This window comes from Lutra lutra, chromosome 2, assembly GCF_902655055.1.
Source record: "Lutra lutra chromosome 2, mLutLut1.2, whole genome shotgun sequence".
NCBI classification, from domain to species: Eukaryota; Metazoa; Chordata; class Mammalia; order Carnivora; family Mustelidae; genus Lutra; species Lutra lutra.
In genome coordinates this window covers 93,251,040-93,269,806 of record NC_062279.1, presented here as the reverse complement: position 1 = coordinate 93,269,806, position 18,767 = coordinate 93,251,040, and the positions used below count along the sequence as shown (strand labels likewise).

Here is an 18,767-nt window from a genome sequence, read left to right as displayed (position 1 = left end):
CTAAAAATTCTTCACAACCTCTCAGTTTGTTGGTGCAGAGAAAGGGTTAAAAAGAGAGCACTATTTTCTTGTGTTCATTCTGATGTCCACAACTACATGTTAATATGAGTTTGTATATTATGCATTAAAAAAAAAGTAAAACAATGATACTTGATTTGAAATGCCTTCTAAGAATCAGGATGATCAGGTAGGGAAGAACCTACAGGAGATGAAGAAGGTTCAGAAAATAGTCATAAGATCCAAGTGTACCACATGAGAACACAAGAATTATGTTTTAAAAATATAAACAGCAGGTGAAATGTGTAAGCCTGATGATTCACAGACCTGTACCCCTGGGGCAAATAATACATTATATGTTAATAAAAAATAAAAATATAAATAGCAGGAGATAATTAAATATGGGCTTCATCACTACATCTCTTGTAACTAGGAGAAAACTGTGTCTACTAATTAGATAACTTTTTTTTAAGATTTTATTTATTTATTTATTTGAGATGCACAGAGTGAGAGAGAGAGAAAGACAGAGAAAGCACAAGCAGAAGGTAGAGGCAGAGGGAGAGGGACAAGCAGACTCCCCACTGAGCAAGGAGCCTGACTCGGGACTCAATCCCAGGACCCTGGAATCATGACCTGAGCCGAAGGCAGATGTTTAACCTACTGAGCCATCCAGGAATCCCTTAGATACCTTTTAAAAAGTAAAGTTAATGCAAATATAAGAAATTTTTACATTGTGGATATTTGATTATGTGCTTGATAAACATTTGTTATTTTAAAACCTTTTTTTCTCTTTTCTAGATCAAAAGACTTAAGTTCCTGATTGATTAATTACCAAAGATTTAAGGGCATACAAGAATTTATGTAACACCTACCTAAAAATACGTGCACAGCTTTAAAATAACAACTTAAAACTTATGTCATCTCTTCCTAATGGATATAGATGTTGTGCTGCATGTTCTAACTCATAATGGTAATGTTTGTATTCCTAACATCTTATGCAGTAGAACTAGAATTAAAAGAAGGATAGATCATACAAACTCCAGTGTGCATATTGGTAATGTTTGCCATTGCTTGAAAGAACTCCAGTGTAACTCTCATTTAATCGTGTTTTCATTTCAGTGAACATCAGATCACTGTTGTGTATGTGTTTGGTAAAGTGAGTTCTAAATATATAGATTCAGTCATCATCATTATGAGATGAAAATTTTTAGTAATGTGTTCAAAGAGCTTTTTTGAGAGCACAGAAATTTATGGAGGGACTACTACATTGTTTCAACACAATATGCATACATACTTGCAAAGTGGTTCTTGCATTATTTATGGAGGCATTTTGTTTGCACATACCACATTTATTCACTTTTAAAGTTGTGGGTATAGGCAAACAAACACACAGATGAGGATTTTCTTAAGAGACAATTTCCTAAGAGCCACTTCTTTTCAGGCACTAGGAAGAGGCATCTTTTCTTTAAAAATTGTACACATTGAAACAATCTATTTACCAAAGCCATTTTGGAAAGATAAAATGTATCCATTTTATCACTTACTTGAATACAATATGTCATTAATTAGGAATTTAATAACCTGTGTAAACAAATCACTAAGAAATGCCTACCATTTGACTTCTGTTTAGAGAATTATATTCAATAACATTTCCTTTATAATTTAGCACATATATCTACCATCCAATCTATATTTATTGAACACTACTATATCATAAGCTCTGATTCCAGTCCATTGACAAGCAAGGCTTCAAATATATTTACTACACTCAATTTTTGAGTGTTTGGAGAAGTACAGTGAAAGGAGAATTATAAAAAATATAATTGTGCCATGTAAGTACAAGAAATACAGAGTGATAGTAAGTGAAATGGTCACTAAGAACAAATATAATGAAATAAATGCAGAGGGTTAAAAACTAGGTGGAGAAGGGAGATGATTCCAGGTATAACAAACAAACAGTGTTTGTTAAAATTTTACTGCTAATAACAATAAAATAAAATATTTATTGAATACCTAATAAAGTTTAATAATCTAAACCCTTCTGCTTCTCCTTACTGCCAGCAATCTCTCTCCCACTCTCTCTCAAAAAAATAAAAATAAAATCTTTAAAAATTTTAGTAAAATTTGGTGTAGGGTAAGACCTATGGTCTCCTTAAATTTGGTTTGACATTTCAGAATTCTATGATAAGGTAGCTACCTAAGGTAGTGAGATATTACATCATTTCCTCAAATGTTTAGATATCTTACATACATATCTCTACATATTTTTATAATATAAACTAGAGACTTCATCAAAAGCACTCAAGTGTTTAAGTGGCATTATATTAAATGTCAGTTATGATGTGTCATTTTATTTTTAAATGTGAGGATTCAAAAATGGTTAGAATGAATGATTACTACCATTATTTGAAATTTATATAATAATTGTGAATTTAAAAAGTTTTAAAATTTAGGGTGCCTGGGTGGCTCAGTGGGTTAAGCCTCTGCCTTCAGCTCAGGTCATGATCTCAGGATCCTGGGATCGAGGCCCGCATCGGGCTCTCTGCTCAGCGGGGAGCCTACTTTCTCCTCTCTCTCTCTATGCCTGCCTCTCAGCATCCTTGTGATCTCTCTCTCTCTGTTTCAAATAAATAAATAAAATCTTAAAAAAAAAAGTTTTAAAATTTATCTGAGGATATAATCAAATACAAACCACTGGGCTGCTAGTTCATAAGTGAAAGTCAATTTGGCCTGTTAAAGGCTAAAAAAACTAGAGAACTGGAAAGCAAGAATACTGAGATTATTTGACTTAAATAAAGTTTTCTTCCAAATCTGCATTTATTCATGTACTTTCCCTTCATTAAGTTAATAAAGGACATCAAAAAATATATTTTATATTATTGAGTAATTAATTTTTTGTTTTTATTCTTGTGCTTTGACATCATGAAGATATGGCTGCAGGTAATTAGATGGTCTACTTGTAAAATTATCTAAAAACATTTGTATTGGGCTTTTTAAATCCATAGCAGAGCAGGGCAGAATGTTCATAACTGTTATACCCATCACTGAATCTCAGTCACAGAAAGATAATCTTTTGTTTTTAAGAGTACTCTTTTGCAATTCTGTACTTTGTTGATGCTTTTATATATTTGAATGAGATATAAGCTGTCAAAAAAGCATCATCTTGGGGCCTGAGTGGCTCAGTTGGTTAAAAGCATCTGCCTTCGGCTTACGTCATGATCCTAGGGTCCTGGGGTCGAGCCCCGCGTCAGGCTCCCTGTTCAGTGGGAAGCCTGATTCTCCCCCTCCCACTGTTCTTCCCTGTTTGCATCCCATCTCCCACTGTCTCTCTCTCTCTCTGTCAGATAAATAAATAAAATACTAAAAAATATTTTTGATTATATACAACATTAACCTCCATCTAAAAGTCAAAACTATATAGAAAAGTATATTCAGAGATGTATCATCCATCCCCTCCTCTCTTCGTCCTACTCCATATTCTATCCACTTGTTCTGGCTTTCTCGGGTGAGCAAAAAAAATTTTTTTAACCTTCCTTTTTATTTTTTTTAGATTTAGAAGTTAATATATATTCTCTCTTACATTTTTTTTCATTTGTTTCTTAACATTATCTCTTGGAAAAATCACACCATATCAATTCAAAGATACCTTTCTCATCCTTTTTTATAGATGCATGAAGCTTCACTGCATCTATTTACTGTAGTTTTATTCAACTAACATACATTTGGGTATCTTAGTAATTTCTCCTATTTTACAACTACAAATAATGCTTCAATGAATAACGTTATCTGTATGTATTTTTTCTACTGGGCATGTATCTTCTGGATAAATTTCTAAACTGGGATTGCTGGGTGAAAGATAACTGTCCATGTAGTTTTCTTAGTGATGGCCAAATTCTCTCCCATAGGTTTTAATTTTTTCCATTCCCATCTATAATGAATGAAAATACCTGCCTCCCCACAATTTTACCAAAAGAGCACATTTTTAAATTTATGAAATTTTGATATCAGGGGTATCTATCTCAGTGTAGTTCTACTTTTCATTTCTCCCCTTATGACTAATATTGAATCTCTTCCTATATTTAAAAGCATTTTGAAATCAGTTTTGGTGTATATCTTTTGTAAATATTTTCTCCCAATTTTTTTTTTTGTATTTTGACATTATTTAGGGTATATATTGTCATACAAAATTTTTATTTCTATCTGGTGAAACATAGCCATCTTTCATTTTAGAGCATCTAAATATTTATGTCAACATAGAAAGCATTTCCTTACTCCCAGGTTATATTGGAATATACCCTTGTTTTCTTTTAGAACTTATAGTTTCATTGTTTACATTTAGTACTCTCATCCATTTTGAGTTTGCCTGCTCATAGTATGAGGAATGTGCCTAATTTTATCTTACTCCAAAGTACCTAATTTTATCTTACTCCAAATGATAACTTGTTATCTTAACAACATGTATTCAATTTTTTTATTATTTCAAATCATTTCAGAAATGCATTTGAGAAATATGACTTGACATCCTATTGTATTTTACTCTCCTGCAATAAATGGAAATATTCATTTATTGATGTGTTTCTTTAAAGATTCTGACTGTTTTTTCAATTATTTTAATGGTTTCCTAAAATGTAAGTTTTTATCTGCAATACATTTCCACTAACCATGGCTTCACTCAACCAAACTACAAATATTTTATAGACCTCAGTTTTATGTTTTCTATCCTCTAGTAAAGATCCAATTTAATATCATTTATTTACAGTGACTCATTGGGATCCTCTCCCATAAAAGAAGACTAAATTAACCAGCAATATTTAGTACAAACATTCCTTATGTAACAGTTGTAAACCTGAACAACAACAACAAAAACTTACTTTAGTGACGGCAATTAAAACAGGAATAGATTACCCACTGTGAGCTAAAACTGGTTCTCTAACAAGAACTGCCATGTTTCCTCACCCACCCTCCATAATCTTCCTACAGCAGTCTTTGGATTTGAAAATTGACTTTAATACTGAGACCCATTAGAGACATTTGTATTCTTTGTGATTTATAAAAGTGAAAATCATTCTGCTTCGTACCTAATAGTTGTCCTTCAAGATGGCAACAAGTTTCTATACAGTAGCAAAAAAAAAAAAAAAATTCAGGCTATACTCCTTTATCTTCCCTTTGTGTATTTAATCTTGTCTCCCATCTTCAAATAGAAACATATAAAGTATAATGGGGATTAGCATCCTTTTTTTCTGTACAGAACAGGATCATAAATATTTTAGGCTTGCAAGCCATATGGTCTTTGTCATAATTCCTCTACTCTGCCATGGTTGCACAAAGTGGCTATAATTTGTCCTGAAGAATAAGATTGAACTATTTGTCCTAAACTCTTTTAAAGTTTTACTATTATTTACACCATAGACTAGGTTCAATGAAATTTAATTTATTGAAATAGAATCATAAATTCAAAAAATCTGCTCCCAACTTGAGGTTTCTAGAAGGAGTAATGTCTAGTGTGTATAAAAATCTCATGTTTGGTATTGCATCCTTTTAATTTACTAGGTTTAACCTTGAGGTCTCCCTGGGAAAAGAGAGGGAAGGGAAGGGAAGGGAAGGAAAGGGAAGGGAAAAGAAGAAGAGAGCAGAGGAGAAAAGAGGAGAGGAGAGAAAAACAGAGGAAAAAAAAAATACCTTGAATCAGATAACATTTTAAAAAAATGGTTAGAGAAGTTTGAATTAACTAGTGGGACACCTCAGATTAAAAATGTGTTTAAAGGGGCACCTGGGTGGCTCAGTGAGTTAAAGCCTCTGCCTTCAGCTCAGGTCATGATCCCGGGGTCCTGGGATCAAACCCGCATTGGGCTCTCTGCTCCACGGGGAGCCTGCTTTCCCCCTTTCCCTCTGCCTGCCTCTCTGCCTACTTGTGATCTCTGTCTGTCAAATAAATAAATAAAATATTTAAAAAAAAATGTGTTTAAAAACTAAACATACAATGACCTTCTAACTGGTATTTGCACTCATACACAATAAATGAATATTCTATATTGTTTTCAAGTGAACTAAATGTTTGGGCACCAGGAGGTAGTTTATAATATTTTCTTTCCTATTTGCCACAAAAAAACCACCAATTTTTTTCCATTATGAATTTATATAAAGTTCCAAGTATCAAAAAATAAAAGTCATAAAGTACAAGTACAAAAGGTTTTATCATCTGCCTGTGGGCCCGCAAGGCAAACTGATACTTTCACCAGTTCGCTTTCCTAAGCTTTTAGCAATTATTTTTATTTTACCTAAGGAGCTAAATCCAACATAGGCTACTTCATTTACATGCTAGAACTCCATGAAATGAAGAATTTCTGGAACAGATTCAGCAATCCATGACTTCATATTGACAAACTATCTTTTTTTTTTTAAGATTTTATTTATTTATTTGACAGAGAGAGATCACAAGTAGATAGAGAGGCAGGCAGAGAGAGAGAGAGAGAGGAGGAAGCAGGCTCCCTGCCGAGCAGAGAGCCCGATGCGGGGCTCGATCCCAGGACCCTGAGATCATGACCTGAGCTGAAGGCAGCGGCTTAACCCACTGAGCCACCCAGGCGCCCCCATATTGACAAACTATCTTATTACTGTACCTCAGTCATGTTTACAGTGGTTTCTCTCACTCAGAGTGTATAAGTTCAAATTTAGATATTATTATTTATGAGAATCCATTACTCTCCATTCAGAGGACTTAAAAAATTACCTCCTTTACCTATTGTAGGAAGCTAATTAAGTGAATTTAAACATAGTTTTTTAATGTAGTTAGCCATAATAGAGATAATCTTTGTATGTTTTTGTGTGACCACTTGCTTCTGTTTATACCATAGGCATCTATTTTGAGAATTAAAATATTAACAAATTAAAAGCAAAAAAAAAATTTTTTTACAGATTTATTAATTTATTTGAGGAGAGAAAGAGCATGCATGTGAGTGAGTGGAGGAGCAAAGAGAGAGAATCTTCAAGCAGACTCCTCTTGAACAAGGAGCCTGAGGCAAGGCTTGCTCATGACCCATGAGATCATGACCTGAGCTGAAACCAAGAGTCAGATGCCCAACCAACTGAGACACCCAGACTCCCTGAGCAAGTCTGTTTTTTAAAGAAGAATGGAATTGAGAAAAGGGAAAGGACATATGGTATCAGAAGAAAAACAATATATTTGCATTGCATAATTAGAAAAAGTAAAAGGAGTTAAATCAAAATGTACCTGGATCTTGGAACTTTATTTCTGCCTATAATGAAAGAAGGTTACATGATATGAGTAATTGGAAGAGACAGACAATTTTTTTTTAAAAGTACCAAGATCTTGACATATACAGAAACATGATTATACTTTTAAGCAAAGGCTCAATTAATCAAGTCACACAAATATATAGATACATATAGAAATTTGTCAAAGATAATTTTAAATAAACATCTCTTTTTGTAAACATGTTGGTTTATTATAAAAAACATATTGAATATAAATATATCTGTACTTCCTTGAGGGAAAAGTACAACTAACACTTATATTGTGGAATTCTGAATGATTCTAAACCTTAACCCAACCTTTTTATATCCCCTCTGTCCCTTTCTTCTTAAAATTATTGGCATCAGAAGGGGTAGACTTGGTCCTTTGGATAGAAAGTTTTAAGGTACTTTCAGATAAAAGAGGTTTCTTCTTTAAACTACAGAATTTGTGTAATCTCAAATTGCAAGTGTGTTTTGATTTATGAGACTATAAATTACCTGGAACTAGAGATTGTCCAGAATGAAAATTATTAACTCTGTTACATTAAGTATAGGAAATTATACATTTGGGCTTTAGTATAATTTAGCTTTGATTCCTGTATTTCTCATTACATTTTCTGGTCTACTTTAGAACATGAATCAAGTAAAACTTGTTTCATTTCATGTTAATTACTTGAATGTTGGCAACCTGTGTATTATAAATATATCAACTGTTATTTAATAAAATGTTAAATAACTAAAAAATACTGTTTTTCTTGACCATTTTTATAAGTGAAGATAATGTGGAGAGAACTAACTTGGATAGCTAACATTTGTATCCCAAATTAATTATCCCCTTTAACATTTATAGAGCATATATTCTTTGTGATTATAGAATTAAAATGTCTACTATCAGTTTTAAGAAGCCATAATAATTATACTCTATTTTGAAGTAATTGTTCAATAATCCAAAATTCAAAAACTACTGATTAATTGAGACAATATGAGGTACTTTTGACCTGGGTAATTTCTAGTTTAAAGGGTTTGTCTAATTGATGACAAGTCTTCTATCTATTCATTAAATATTCACTAACAAATTACTTTGTGAAAGAAACAGAGGAAAAGGAAATTTAAAGAACTTAAAGGAACTCAAATCCTGGAATTACTATTCGAGAGAAAATGATAACAAATAAAAAAGGAATTGCTCAAAAATTCCTATACATTGCAAAAATGTGGAATTACATTATTCAGTTTTGCTGTAGTAACAAATAATCCCACAATCACAGTGGCTTACAATACCAAATGTTTCCTTCATATTTCATGTCTGCTGCATCTCTGATCTACATATTGTCCTGTTATGTTGTCTAGGCAGAAGGAGGAGGGGTATGCCATTTTCATGGAAGAAGGAAAAGGGCAAAAGACCTGATAGAAACTAGCTGTCCCCATTAGCCCTTCTCTTGAGATGTGACATTAAATCATACCCATGCCTATTCCATTGACCAAAACTGGTTACAGCACCTAAGCCAAAATCAACAGGGCAGGGATAAAAATTCTGCCTATAGATCACACAGAAAGTCCCATGGTAATGAATGGGGAATTGGACCCTTTTTATAAGAGAGAGGATTACTATAACCAATAAGGCAATCTGTCATGAAAGGATTCTGTTTTTCCACCATGGTACAACTTAGGAGGCACCTCCTCATCAAGAGCACCTCTTCATGCTTCTTATTTCTAGAATTAGTTCATTTCCTTATTTGTATTAAATTGACAAGCTGAGTGGACACCCAGCTAAGTAAACTCTTTAGTTCTGAAAAATTAGGGATGAATTTTACACTTTCTATAGGGAAAAATTTTGTGAACTTTATAGTCATTCTGTTTCTTTTCCCTTACCAGTATAAGACTGATTGAAATAAGTGAAATCACTACTAAATGAAAATATATTAATTACAATGCTTGATTAGTGAAAGTATATGACAGCAATGAAGACTGGAGACAAAAGGGATGGGAAGAATAAAGTTCAATAGGGAAGAATTAAGTTCTTCCCCCAAAATGAAGCATGATGGAGGTTTGATCATGTAACACATAACTAGTGTGTTTAAAAAAGAAAAACAACTAAAATGTACGCTTTCAAGCAGAAAAAAAAATGTGTAAATCTGCCAAGAATTCAGAAGCAATATTAAACTGGTAGAGGCAAACAGGAAAGAAAAAATACACTACACATTTAACAAGTCTGTTGTTTTGAACATTATGGTCTTCCTGCTGTTATATTTGCTAAAGGGCATAGAACTATTATTAAGTAGAAGGCAAAAATCACAGTGCAGACTAAATGGAGCATATTACTGTGAGTAAATATTTGAGAACACTGAATTTAATATTAGCTTCTATTGAACAAGAGCAAACTTCAATGTCAGTTATGGATCTGACCACATGCTTGTCATAAGAGTTCTAGTTACCTCATCCAACACCCTAGGGAGAAAATAGAAGGGCCTGGCAACAATGAGACAAAGTTGTTTCATTCAAGCTAAGAAATTATTTCCTTACAATTCATCCTCCCATAGAAAAGTACTATTATTATTTTTAACAAATATCCACACAAGAAAATTTTATATACTGCATTTATTCTCATATATTTTATATAATAACAGATGCTAAAAATAAATGCCATCCAAACTAGGTAAAAATGGAAGACTTTTTGCTACTCAAGACATTTCTTGAAATCATGCTAGATTTGCTAGGTCTTGCTTTAATTTAGAATGTCTGCCACACGGAGCTCTTTATAAAATATTCGCAACAACCTAAGGGCCAATTCCCGGTGATGCCCCACAGGATAATAATAATAGATTGTGAGCATGTAATTCACAGATATCCAATACATAGGAAGCCAATAACTGAAAGACGACAGCCAGGTAATACTGAGAGAGTAAGTCATTGTTAGTGGAAGGTAAAGATGAAAATCCATGATATAGTAATATGTGACAGTGGCCATGATGTTCCCTGTATAAGAAAGTTATAAAGGAGAAGAAATTTTGACTATGCAAAAAAGCCTACCCGTAAAGAGAGAAAACAACAAACATGAAAAGAAAAGCAGATTTCAGAAAAAGGAACAAAGAAAGATTGAGAGAAAACAATCTCAAGAATTGCTTAGGTTCAAGTTCTATTGCCAGAGCACTTGTATCTTACAAAATACAAAGAAACAAACACTTTCTTTTACCAGGAACTTCCATGAATATAATCCTTATAATTAAAGGCACCAAATAATATATATGACCTATATTTTGACCTATATATGACCTAGTTCTTCTAGGCCATGGCGCTTCTCAGCAACTTCTTCCTTTGGTTTTTCTGCTTTTCCTGGCTGTGTTTTCCTACTAGGCTTGGTTCTCAGGCTTCTAGAGGAGAAACTCAGATTGCAGCTGGTGCTGAGTTGAAGTCTGAGGCTGAGCCTTGGTCCTTGCTACAGCGTCTAGATAAAGGAGACAGATCTAACTTCCTTTCTCCTGTTTTCAAGGTTCTGTATGATGGGCAAGGTGGCACCCCTAAGCTGCAGCCAGACTCCAGAGCTTTGCGCTACATGAAGAGGCTCTATAAGGCATATGCAACTAAGGAGGGCATCCCTAAATCCAACAGAAGTCCTTTCTACAACACTGTTCAGCTCTTCACATCCTGTGCCCAGCGCAAGCAGGCTCCTGGGGACCAGGCAACAGGATCCGTTCCATCATTGGATCTGCTGTTTAACCTGGATCGTGTTACTGCCGTTGAAAACTTACTAAAGTCAGTCTTGCTCTATACTTTCAGCAACTCCATTTCTTTTCCCTCTGCTGTTAAATGTGTGTGCAACCTGGTGATCAAAGAGCCAGAGTTTTCTAGCAGGACCCCCCGTAGAGCTCAGTCCTCATTTAACTTCAACTTACAGTTTGAAATTAAAAAGAAATACAGATGGTTTGAAGTTGATGTGACCACTCCTCTTCGGCCTCTAGTGGCCTCCAACAAGAGAAGTATTCACATGTCTGTCAATTTAACCTGCGAGAGAGGCCAGCGGCAGGATTCTTCAGCCTGGGACAAGCCATTTAACGTGACTCTTCTGGTGCCCCCCTCACTGCTTTTATATCTGAATGACACAAGTGCTCAGGCTTATCACGGGTGGTATTCCCTTCACTACCAACGGAGGCCTTCACAGCGTGCTGACCAGAACGGTGGTCTGTCTGTCTGCTCCAAGGGAGAAGGGTCGGCAGAGGGTGTAAGATCTTCCCGTCACCGGAGAGGTCGGGAAACTGTCAGCTTGGCATTGAACAAGCCTCTGGTTCCAGCTTCTTTGGATCTGAGTGAGTACTTTAAACAGTTTCTTTTTCCCCAACACGAGTGTGAGCTCCATGACTTCAGGCTTAGCTTCAGCCAGCTGAAGTGGGACAACTGGATCGTGGCCCCACACAGATACAACCCTCGATATTGCAAAGGGGAGTGTCCCAGGGCAGTTGGATATCGGTATGGCTCACCAGTTCACACCATGGTGCAAAACATCATCCATGAGAAGCTCGACTCCTCAGTGCCAAGACCGTCATGTGTTCCTGCTAACAGCCCTCTCAGTGTTCTGACCACTGAGCCAGATGGCTCAATCGCTTACAAAGAATATGAAGACATGATAGCCACTCAGTGCACCTGTCGTTAACATACGGTTCTGTAAGCTAAAACCTTGAGCCTCTTCTGCAAAGGACACACTGTGTGCCTCTCTGTGCCTTCGAGGGAGAGCGCTGTGTCAAATGGCTATAACCCGCTCTGTGATACGTAAGGATGTTGTGAGCACATCCTGGGGCTTCCATCAGTGTACAGTAGTAACATCTGCCTTTGTCCCTAAAGTATGACTACTGCAAATCAACTTATTAAGTTAAAGAATGATTTTCGGTTACAAAATAAAAGCAAAAGCAAATAAAACATAGAAACTGTAAATGGCAAACATAGTGTTTACTGTGGTATTAATCATGAATGCTAAAATTATATTTTAACAGTATGAGATAAAGCAAATGGAGAACTTAATAATAAGCGAATGTCATTAAGAACCATTTAGGGGCACCTGGTCAGCTTAGTTATTTAAGCATTCCACTCTTAATTTCAGCTCAGGTCATGATCTCAGGGTGTTGAAAACAAGCTCCCCCTCACTCTCAACATCAGGCTCCAGACTGGATGGAGCCTGCTCAACACTCTCTCTGTCCTTCCTCCTTTACCCCTCCCCCCACACTCTCTCTTAAAAAAAAAAAAAAAAAAAAAGAATATTAATTCCCTACAATGGTTACATTCTGAAGTTTATGGAGCATCCCAATCATCAGAAAGTGTCCCTATGCAAAGTGACTGACATATAGTAGGCACTCTGTGAGATCTTATTGGATTAATTAATTAAGAATAGATTGTTCAAATAAATATTTATCACACTAACATTTATGATTATTACATTTTCAATTTGTTTAATAAATGCATGCATTATGAATTCAGTCTAATTCTGTTGAACCAAACCAAAAACACACTGATTATCTCAGTGTTTCAAAGCATTCTCTAAAAGAATTTTTATGTTAATTTAAAAAACCACCTACTGTGTATAGTAGGCTATGAAAGATACAGGATTTGATGTATTGTTAAAAACAATACTTCATATTTTCATTTTACATGGGAAATCAAAAATACAAAACGCAGTTCATGATACATTTGTTGGAAAGGTGCATGCTGTTAAATTACTGATAATGAATAAAGTTAGTTTTTTAAAGACTTATTTTAGAGAGAGAGAGAACAGGGAGAAGGAGAAAGGAGACAAGCAGACTCCCTGCTGAGTGGAAGCCTGATTGGGGGGTGGGGGGAGCTCGATCTCATAACTCTGAGATCAAGACCTTAGCCAAAATCAAGAGTCAGAGGCCTAATTGACTGAGCCACCCAGGCACTCAAAGAATAAATAAAATTATTGCAATAAGCCAACAATGTCAAAAACCAGAACTTAACCGTTCAATATCTAATCTGATAGCCAGCCAAGTACTTACGCACCCCTCCCTTGTCATTAGCAACTCAACAAAAATTTACGGAGCACTCATGATGAGTTCTTCACTGTCTTAGTGAAAAGTAAGCAAAATATAATCCTTTCTCTCTTAAAATTTACCTACCAGTCTGCTGAGTCAGAAAAGGACTGTTTGTATGTATATATGGATAAATGGGTGGATGCAGGCATGCATGCATAGATACATGTATTGCTTACTTCAGGTTAGCCGATTTATAGGGCTACCATGGCGTTCCTTCAGTGCCCCAATACATACATACATGGAAAAACACTGAAAGCCTCTCTTGAAGAACTAAAATGCTAATATCCAAGCAGAATACACTATGTACAATCTGCCCAATCGGTATTTTCTACTGTTGATCTCCTATACTATGGATACCGTGTTAACTTTATAATAGCTGGAAGATTATTTTTGTAAGATTGGGAATTATACTACTAATAGTTTTCCCTGTATCTTTATAAAATCTTGTTAAGGTAAACATCGAGGAAAAATTGAGAGTTAATGGTGATAATTGTTGTATTCACAACTTTATGACAAATATTTTCAAAATTTTGGGGAAATGGAATGAACAATAGCAAATAATTATTTCACAAAGAACAAGTAACCATAGAGAATAACCTGAATTATGGATCTTCTGTACTAAAAGAGAAAAGACCTAATAAAATATTTGAAGAGGTTAACTCACAACTGTGTTAAAAATCTTTTTAGACTAAATATGAGAATTAGTTCTTCATATGACATCATACAGTTAGGATCATTTAAATGGAATTTTTAATACACTTTTCTTTTTGGATAGCCAATAGCATTCATTAGGGGGAGTTGCAATAGACTGCCAATCTCAGAAACACTCCCTCTCTAATAAATTAAATAATAGCTAACTATTGGGGAAAATGCATCTAGTTACTAAAGTGTGATGTCATTAAATAATATTATGCCAATATTTAGTTAAGGTATTAAACCTTAAAACTTGAGTGCATTATTTCCAATGAAAAAGTTTTATAAATTTAATTTAAAATATCCATAGAAGAATTTTTGTATCTCAAACAAAAATGAAGCTAACTTTGAATTCTGAACTGAGGAAAATCTGTTACTAAACTATGTTATTTAGGTTGGGGCAGGGGACCTGGGTGTCTCAGTCAGTTGGGCGTCTGCCTTCAGCTCAGGTCATGATCCCAGGGTCCTGGGATCGATCCTCATATCAGGCTCCCTGCTCAGCAGGAGCCTGCTTCTCCCTCTCTTCCCTGCTCATGCTCTCTCTCACTATCTCTGTCTCTCTCTCAAATAAATAAATACAATCTAAAACAAGGTTGGGGCACCCGACTGGCTCAGTCAGTAGAATATGCAACTCGTGACCTCAGGATAGAAAGTTCAAGCCTCATGTTGGGGATAGAGATTACTTAAAAAAATAAAGTAAAAGCTTTAAAACAAGGTCAAAACACAAACCAAATTATAATTTTCTAAAGACTTAATAACTGTTTTCCATTTGACTATAGTAAACATTTCTGCACAAAGATTATTCAGTTCTTACTATAATATATACTTTCTGACAAGTCATGTGTATTCTGGAATCTATGGAGTTAAGTTCAAAATATGTCAGTACTACACCAAAATGTGCTGAGACATCAAGGAGACTCTAAGATATGATCAATACAGTAGATTAGACCTAAATCAATTACTCTAATAAGAATCTCATTTATGACATCCTTGTCTGCATCCAAAGTTAGATGGTCCCAAACTAAAAAGTCAGTTGTTCCTAAATTAAAGAAGGGGAAAAGAAAAACAAAAAGATAGTTTCTGACCTGAAAAAGAAGTAGTCCTGCCATTTAAACTGAAGATAGCAGTAAGATTTTGATTAAAAAAAATATACATGTGCATATATCTAAATTATTCCACGTAATGGATTCATTGACTCCTTTAATGAAGGAAAATGATGTAAATATATCTCAAGGGTTCTCTTCCAAAAGCTAACTCTAAATGTGAATATTTTATTGAGCTCTGAGTATCTGTCAGATACTGCTATGTGTTATATTTATAGAGCTTTCCTTAATTAGAAATGGAAGGGAAAGCGGAGAACTTAGAGGACACTAACAGCAGCCTTCTTCCCATTTTGATTCATTCCTTGACAAGTCAGTTTAGTTACTGAATCAGCTGTTTTACCAGTTTTTTTCTTTAGTTATTTTCGGCAACTTCATATTTTATGTCTTCTCTTCCTCATATTTTGTGTCATTCTCTTTGTATATATTCTATGCTTCAGTCAGGCTAGATTACTTCTATCCCTAATTCAAGTTCACAAAATTTTATTGCAAGGAAGTCACTCCGCTACATGTAAACCATAGATCATGTTCAAGAATTTTATAGACTTCTAACTCAAAAGCAATTAAGCTAGAAATATGTTTTGGGGTATAAAAGAGAGTATTTTATCTACCCTGACTTCTTGAAGAAAATGATCTCAGGATGCAAATTGGTTGGGAAAATAGAAGAGTATCTTGTGAATGATAAAGAGAGAGCGTATCAGGCATATGACAGTATCTTCAGAGCTGAAGGCAGCAATCCAGGATTGAAACCCAGCTAGGATTTTTTTTTTTCCTCTTAATGATAAGTATAATAATCTCTTTGAGAAGCTCACACTGTAGTCGAGTACATCACTGAATGCTGTTTAAGATCTGAAATCTTCTTACCCCAGATATCCTCAATTTTTTTTCAGACTTCTCCTCAGAGATGCCTTTCCTAACCAGCATTATAAAATAACAGTCCCAAATCCTGACTATGCTTTATTTTCCTTTCTATAATTTTTCACCACTTGCTATACTATATTCATTTAATTGTTCTCTGCATCATACAACTAGAATACAAGGTCTGCGAGAGCAGGAAATTTGTCTAGATAAGTAACTTGGCTTATATTTAAATGCTCAATAACTATTTTCTTTTTTAAAAAGATTTTATTTATTTATTTGACAGAGAGAGAGAGATCACAAGTAGGCAGAGAGGCAAGCAGAGAGAAAGGGAAGTAGACTTCCTGCTGAGCAGAGAGCCTGATGGGGGTCTCAATCCCAGGACCCTGAGATCATGACCTGAGCTGAAGGCAGAGGCTTAATCCACTGAGTCACCCAGGTGCCCCTGCTTGATAACTATTTTCTTAAAATGATGACTGAACAAATGCTGGTCTTCATAGCAAAACCACTTCAGGCTCTTCAAACCCATGTTCCTAAACAGCATTAACTAGACTCCCTTTACCTCCTAATATATTCTTCACCCTATATATCTTGCCTCTGTTAATAAATCCTCCACTCTTTTAAGTATCCATGAAAACACACTCCATCACCACCATACCCTATTATTTTTAGTTGTCCAGGCTGAATTATTCTCTCCACAAAATCTCCTAGATCTTTCTTACTTTGATCCATTCCCATTGCCACTATGCTGCTGGAGGCTCTAACCGTCTCTCAGCAATAGCCCTTCTCTCTAAATACTACTACTACTACTAATAATAATAATAATTTAACTAAATTAAGAAGTTTCTGCCAATGTTGCTTGTTCTAATCTCTCATGTCTCCCATCCAAAATTCATATCATGTCACCTTTTCTAATTATTTCTAATTATTTGTGTTAGACCACAAAAAATACCAAAACTCCTTAAACTTTTGAGATTTAATAAATATCTCAATATACATTTTGGCAAAGTTAATAATAAGAAATACGTAAGTAATTTCCTCCTTAAGCTAATAAAATGTATATGTAAAATATTAGTTTCCTGCCTAGTATCGGCTAGACTCTCAGTAAAGGCTACTTTTCTATTTCTCTGTAAGACTTGGTGTCATCTTTCTGGATTGTGCTCTTTAAGTCTTGCTTAAATATCAACCAACTTGAGAAATTAAAGCATCTCATTAACTCTAACATTAACTTTCCATCTTAAATGAATCCACATAATCACACTGTTTAAGTCTGTCTTTCTGGCATATTCAAAATTACCAGCTCATATGTAACCTCCCCTATCCTATTAGAATTCTTAACTACAGGTAACAAAAAATCAACCTAACTTAGCTCTCAGCAGACAGGAATTTGTTGGCTTATATAAATGAAATGTCCATTGATCAAGAAAAGTTGGAATAGTATGTTAAATATTAATGTTCTCTCTCTCACTCAGTATTCTCCTCTCCCCCTCTCTGCCTCTCTTCATCCAGACCAGTGTCACAGTCCTTCTCCTAAATCAGTCACTACAGCTATCACCTTCTCCTTGGCTGAACCTGAGGTGCCTCTTCCTGGAGCCCAGGGGTGGAGTGAGACTCATCCCAAACAAAGCACCTAGAATAAGTGAAAAAATTAGTCACTTGCCAGAAGAGCATGGCTTGGTGGGTAAAAATTACAGATGTCACTGCATTTATTAAACCTGAATGACTGAGATACCCACTTTTTGTTCCCCCTTGAACTAGTATGGAACCCAATTTTATTTATTTTATTATTTGCTGATTGAAGGTTGGTCTCTAAATCAACAAGCACGTAACACAGTGAATAGCATTTAAGAATTCTCTTACTGTGTATTGAGTTTAAAAAAATTTTCCATCATTTTTCATACTGTCTGTATGCACATTTACTCATTTGTTTCCAGAACAAATCTGAAAGAAAAATGGCATTGGCATGCTTATTTTGCAGATACAGAGTACAGAAGTGTCTCCACACATCAAATGCATGGCATATTCCATTCCAAAATGCAGAATTTCTAAGTACTCTTTCAATTTTAAAACTCTATCTCCACAGTGCTAGTGCACAATTAACCATAATGTATGATACTTTCCCCTAAAATTAGCATTACAGATACAACTGAGTTTGAGTTCCCTCTCTGAAAATTTTTTGCTGATACTGTGACCATAAGTTAACTCTCTAACTTCAATATCCTTATTTGCAAATGGGGATAATGTTGCACACATCTTCAAGTTAGGGGAAATAAAATAGATCATGTAAATTCACACTTGGCACTGTTTCTAGCACAAAGATGGTATCCCTTCAAGCGTGTCTACCAGCACTAAAAATACCTCCACCATCACCACAATCCCTGCTAGTACTACTATGACTACTAATCTTGTTGCTGTATACAGCTGGACGTGACAGTATGCACCAATAATTAGCATCATGTCATTTCCTAAAGCAAAATCAAGATTATTTTGATTTTCATCATTTCACTGTAGTAGAATAAGATTGCTCAACCATTTCTTAAGGGGTGACACTCCCCCCAATCAACCAAATTCTAAGCTCTGGGATCCTGACTGCTTTAGATTTTGTTGTCTATTATTAATCATAAGCAATGCTTTGCAAGTTACTGTGAATTTACCTTTAAAAAGAAAACAAACAAAACTATTCTAAAACAATGCAATGCTCATGCAGTTTTAATAGGTAGCAGCCTTTGTCATCATACATGTATGTTTTTCCCATTAGATGTATTTCCCATATGATGCTGAGTTTGCCTTTGCACTTGTTTTTGCTACCCAGACCCTCACACTGGCTCCT

At 35.0% G+C, this 18,767-nt stretch overlaps 1 protein-coding gene across 1 annotated transcript; it reads left to right on the top strand.

Moving 5' to 3' along the window:
- The first annotated feature begins 10,534 nt into the window (after positions 1 to 10,534).
- LOC125093179 (growth/differentiation factor 9-like) lies at positions 10,535 to 12,068 on the top strand. The gene has a single exon (XM_047717991.1). It carries the CDS (start codon positions 10,538 to 10,540, stop codon positions 11,894 to 11,896), a length of 1,359 nt encoding a protein of 452 aa, XP_047573947.1. The 5' UTR covers positions 10,535 to 10,537; the 3' UTR covers positions 11,897 to 12,068.
- Positions 12,069 to 18,767: the final 6,699 nt, after the last annotated feature.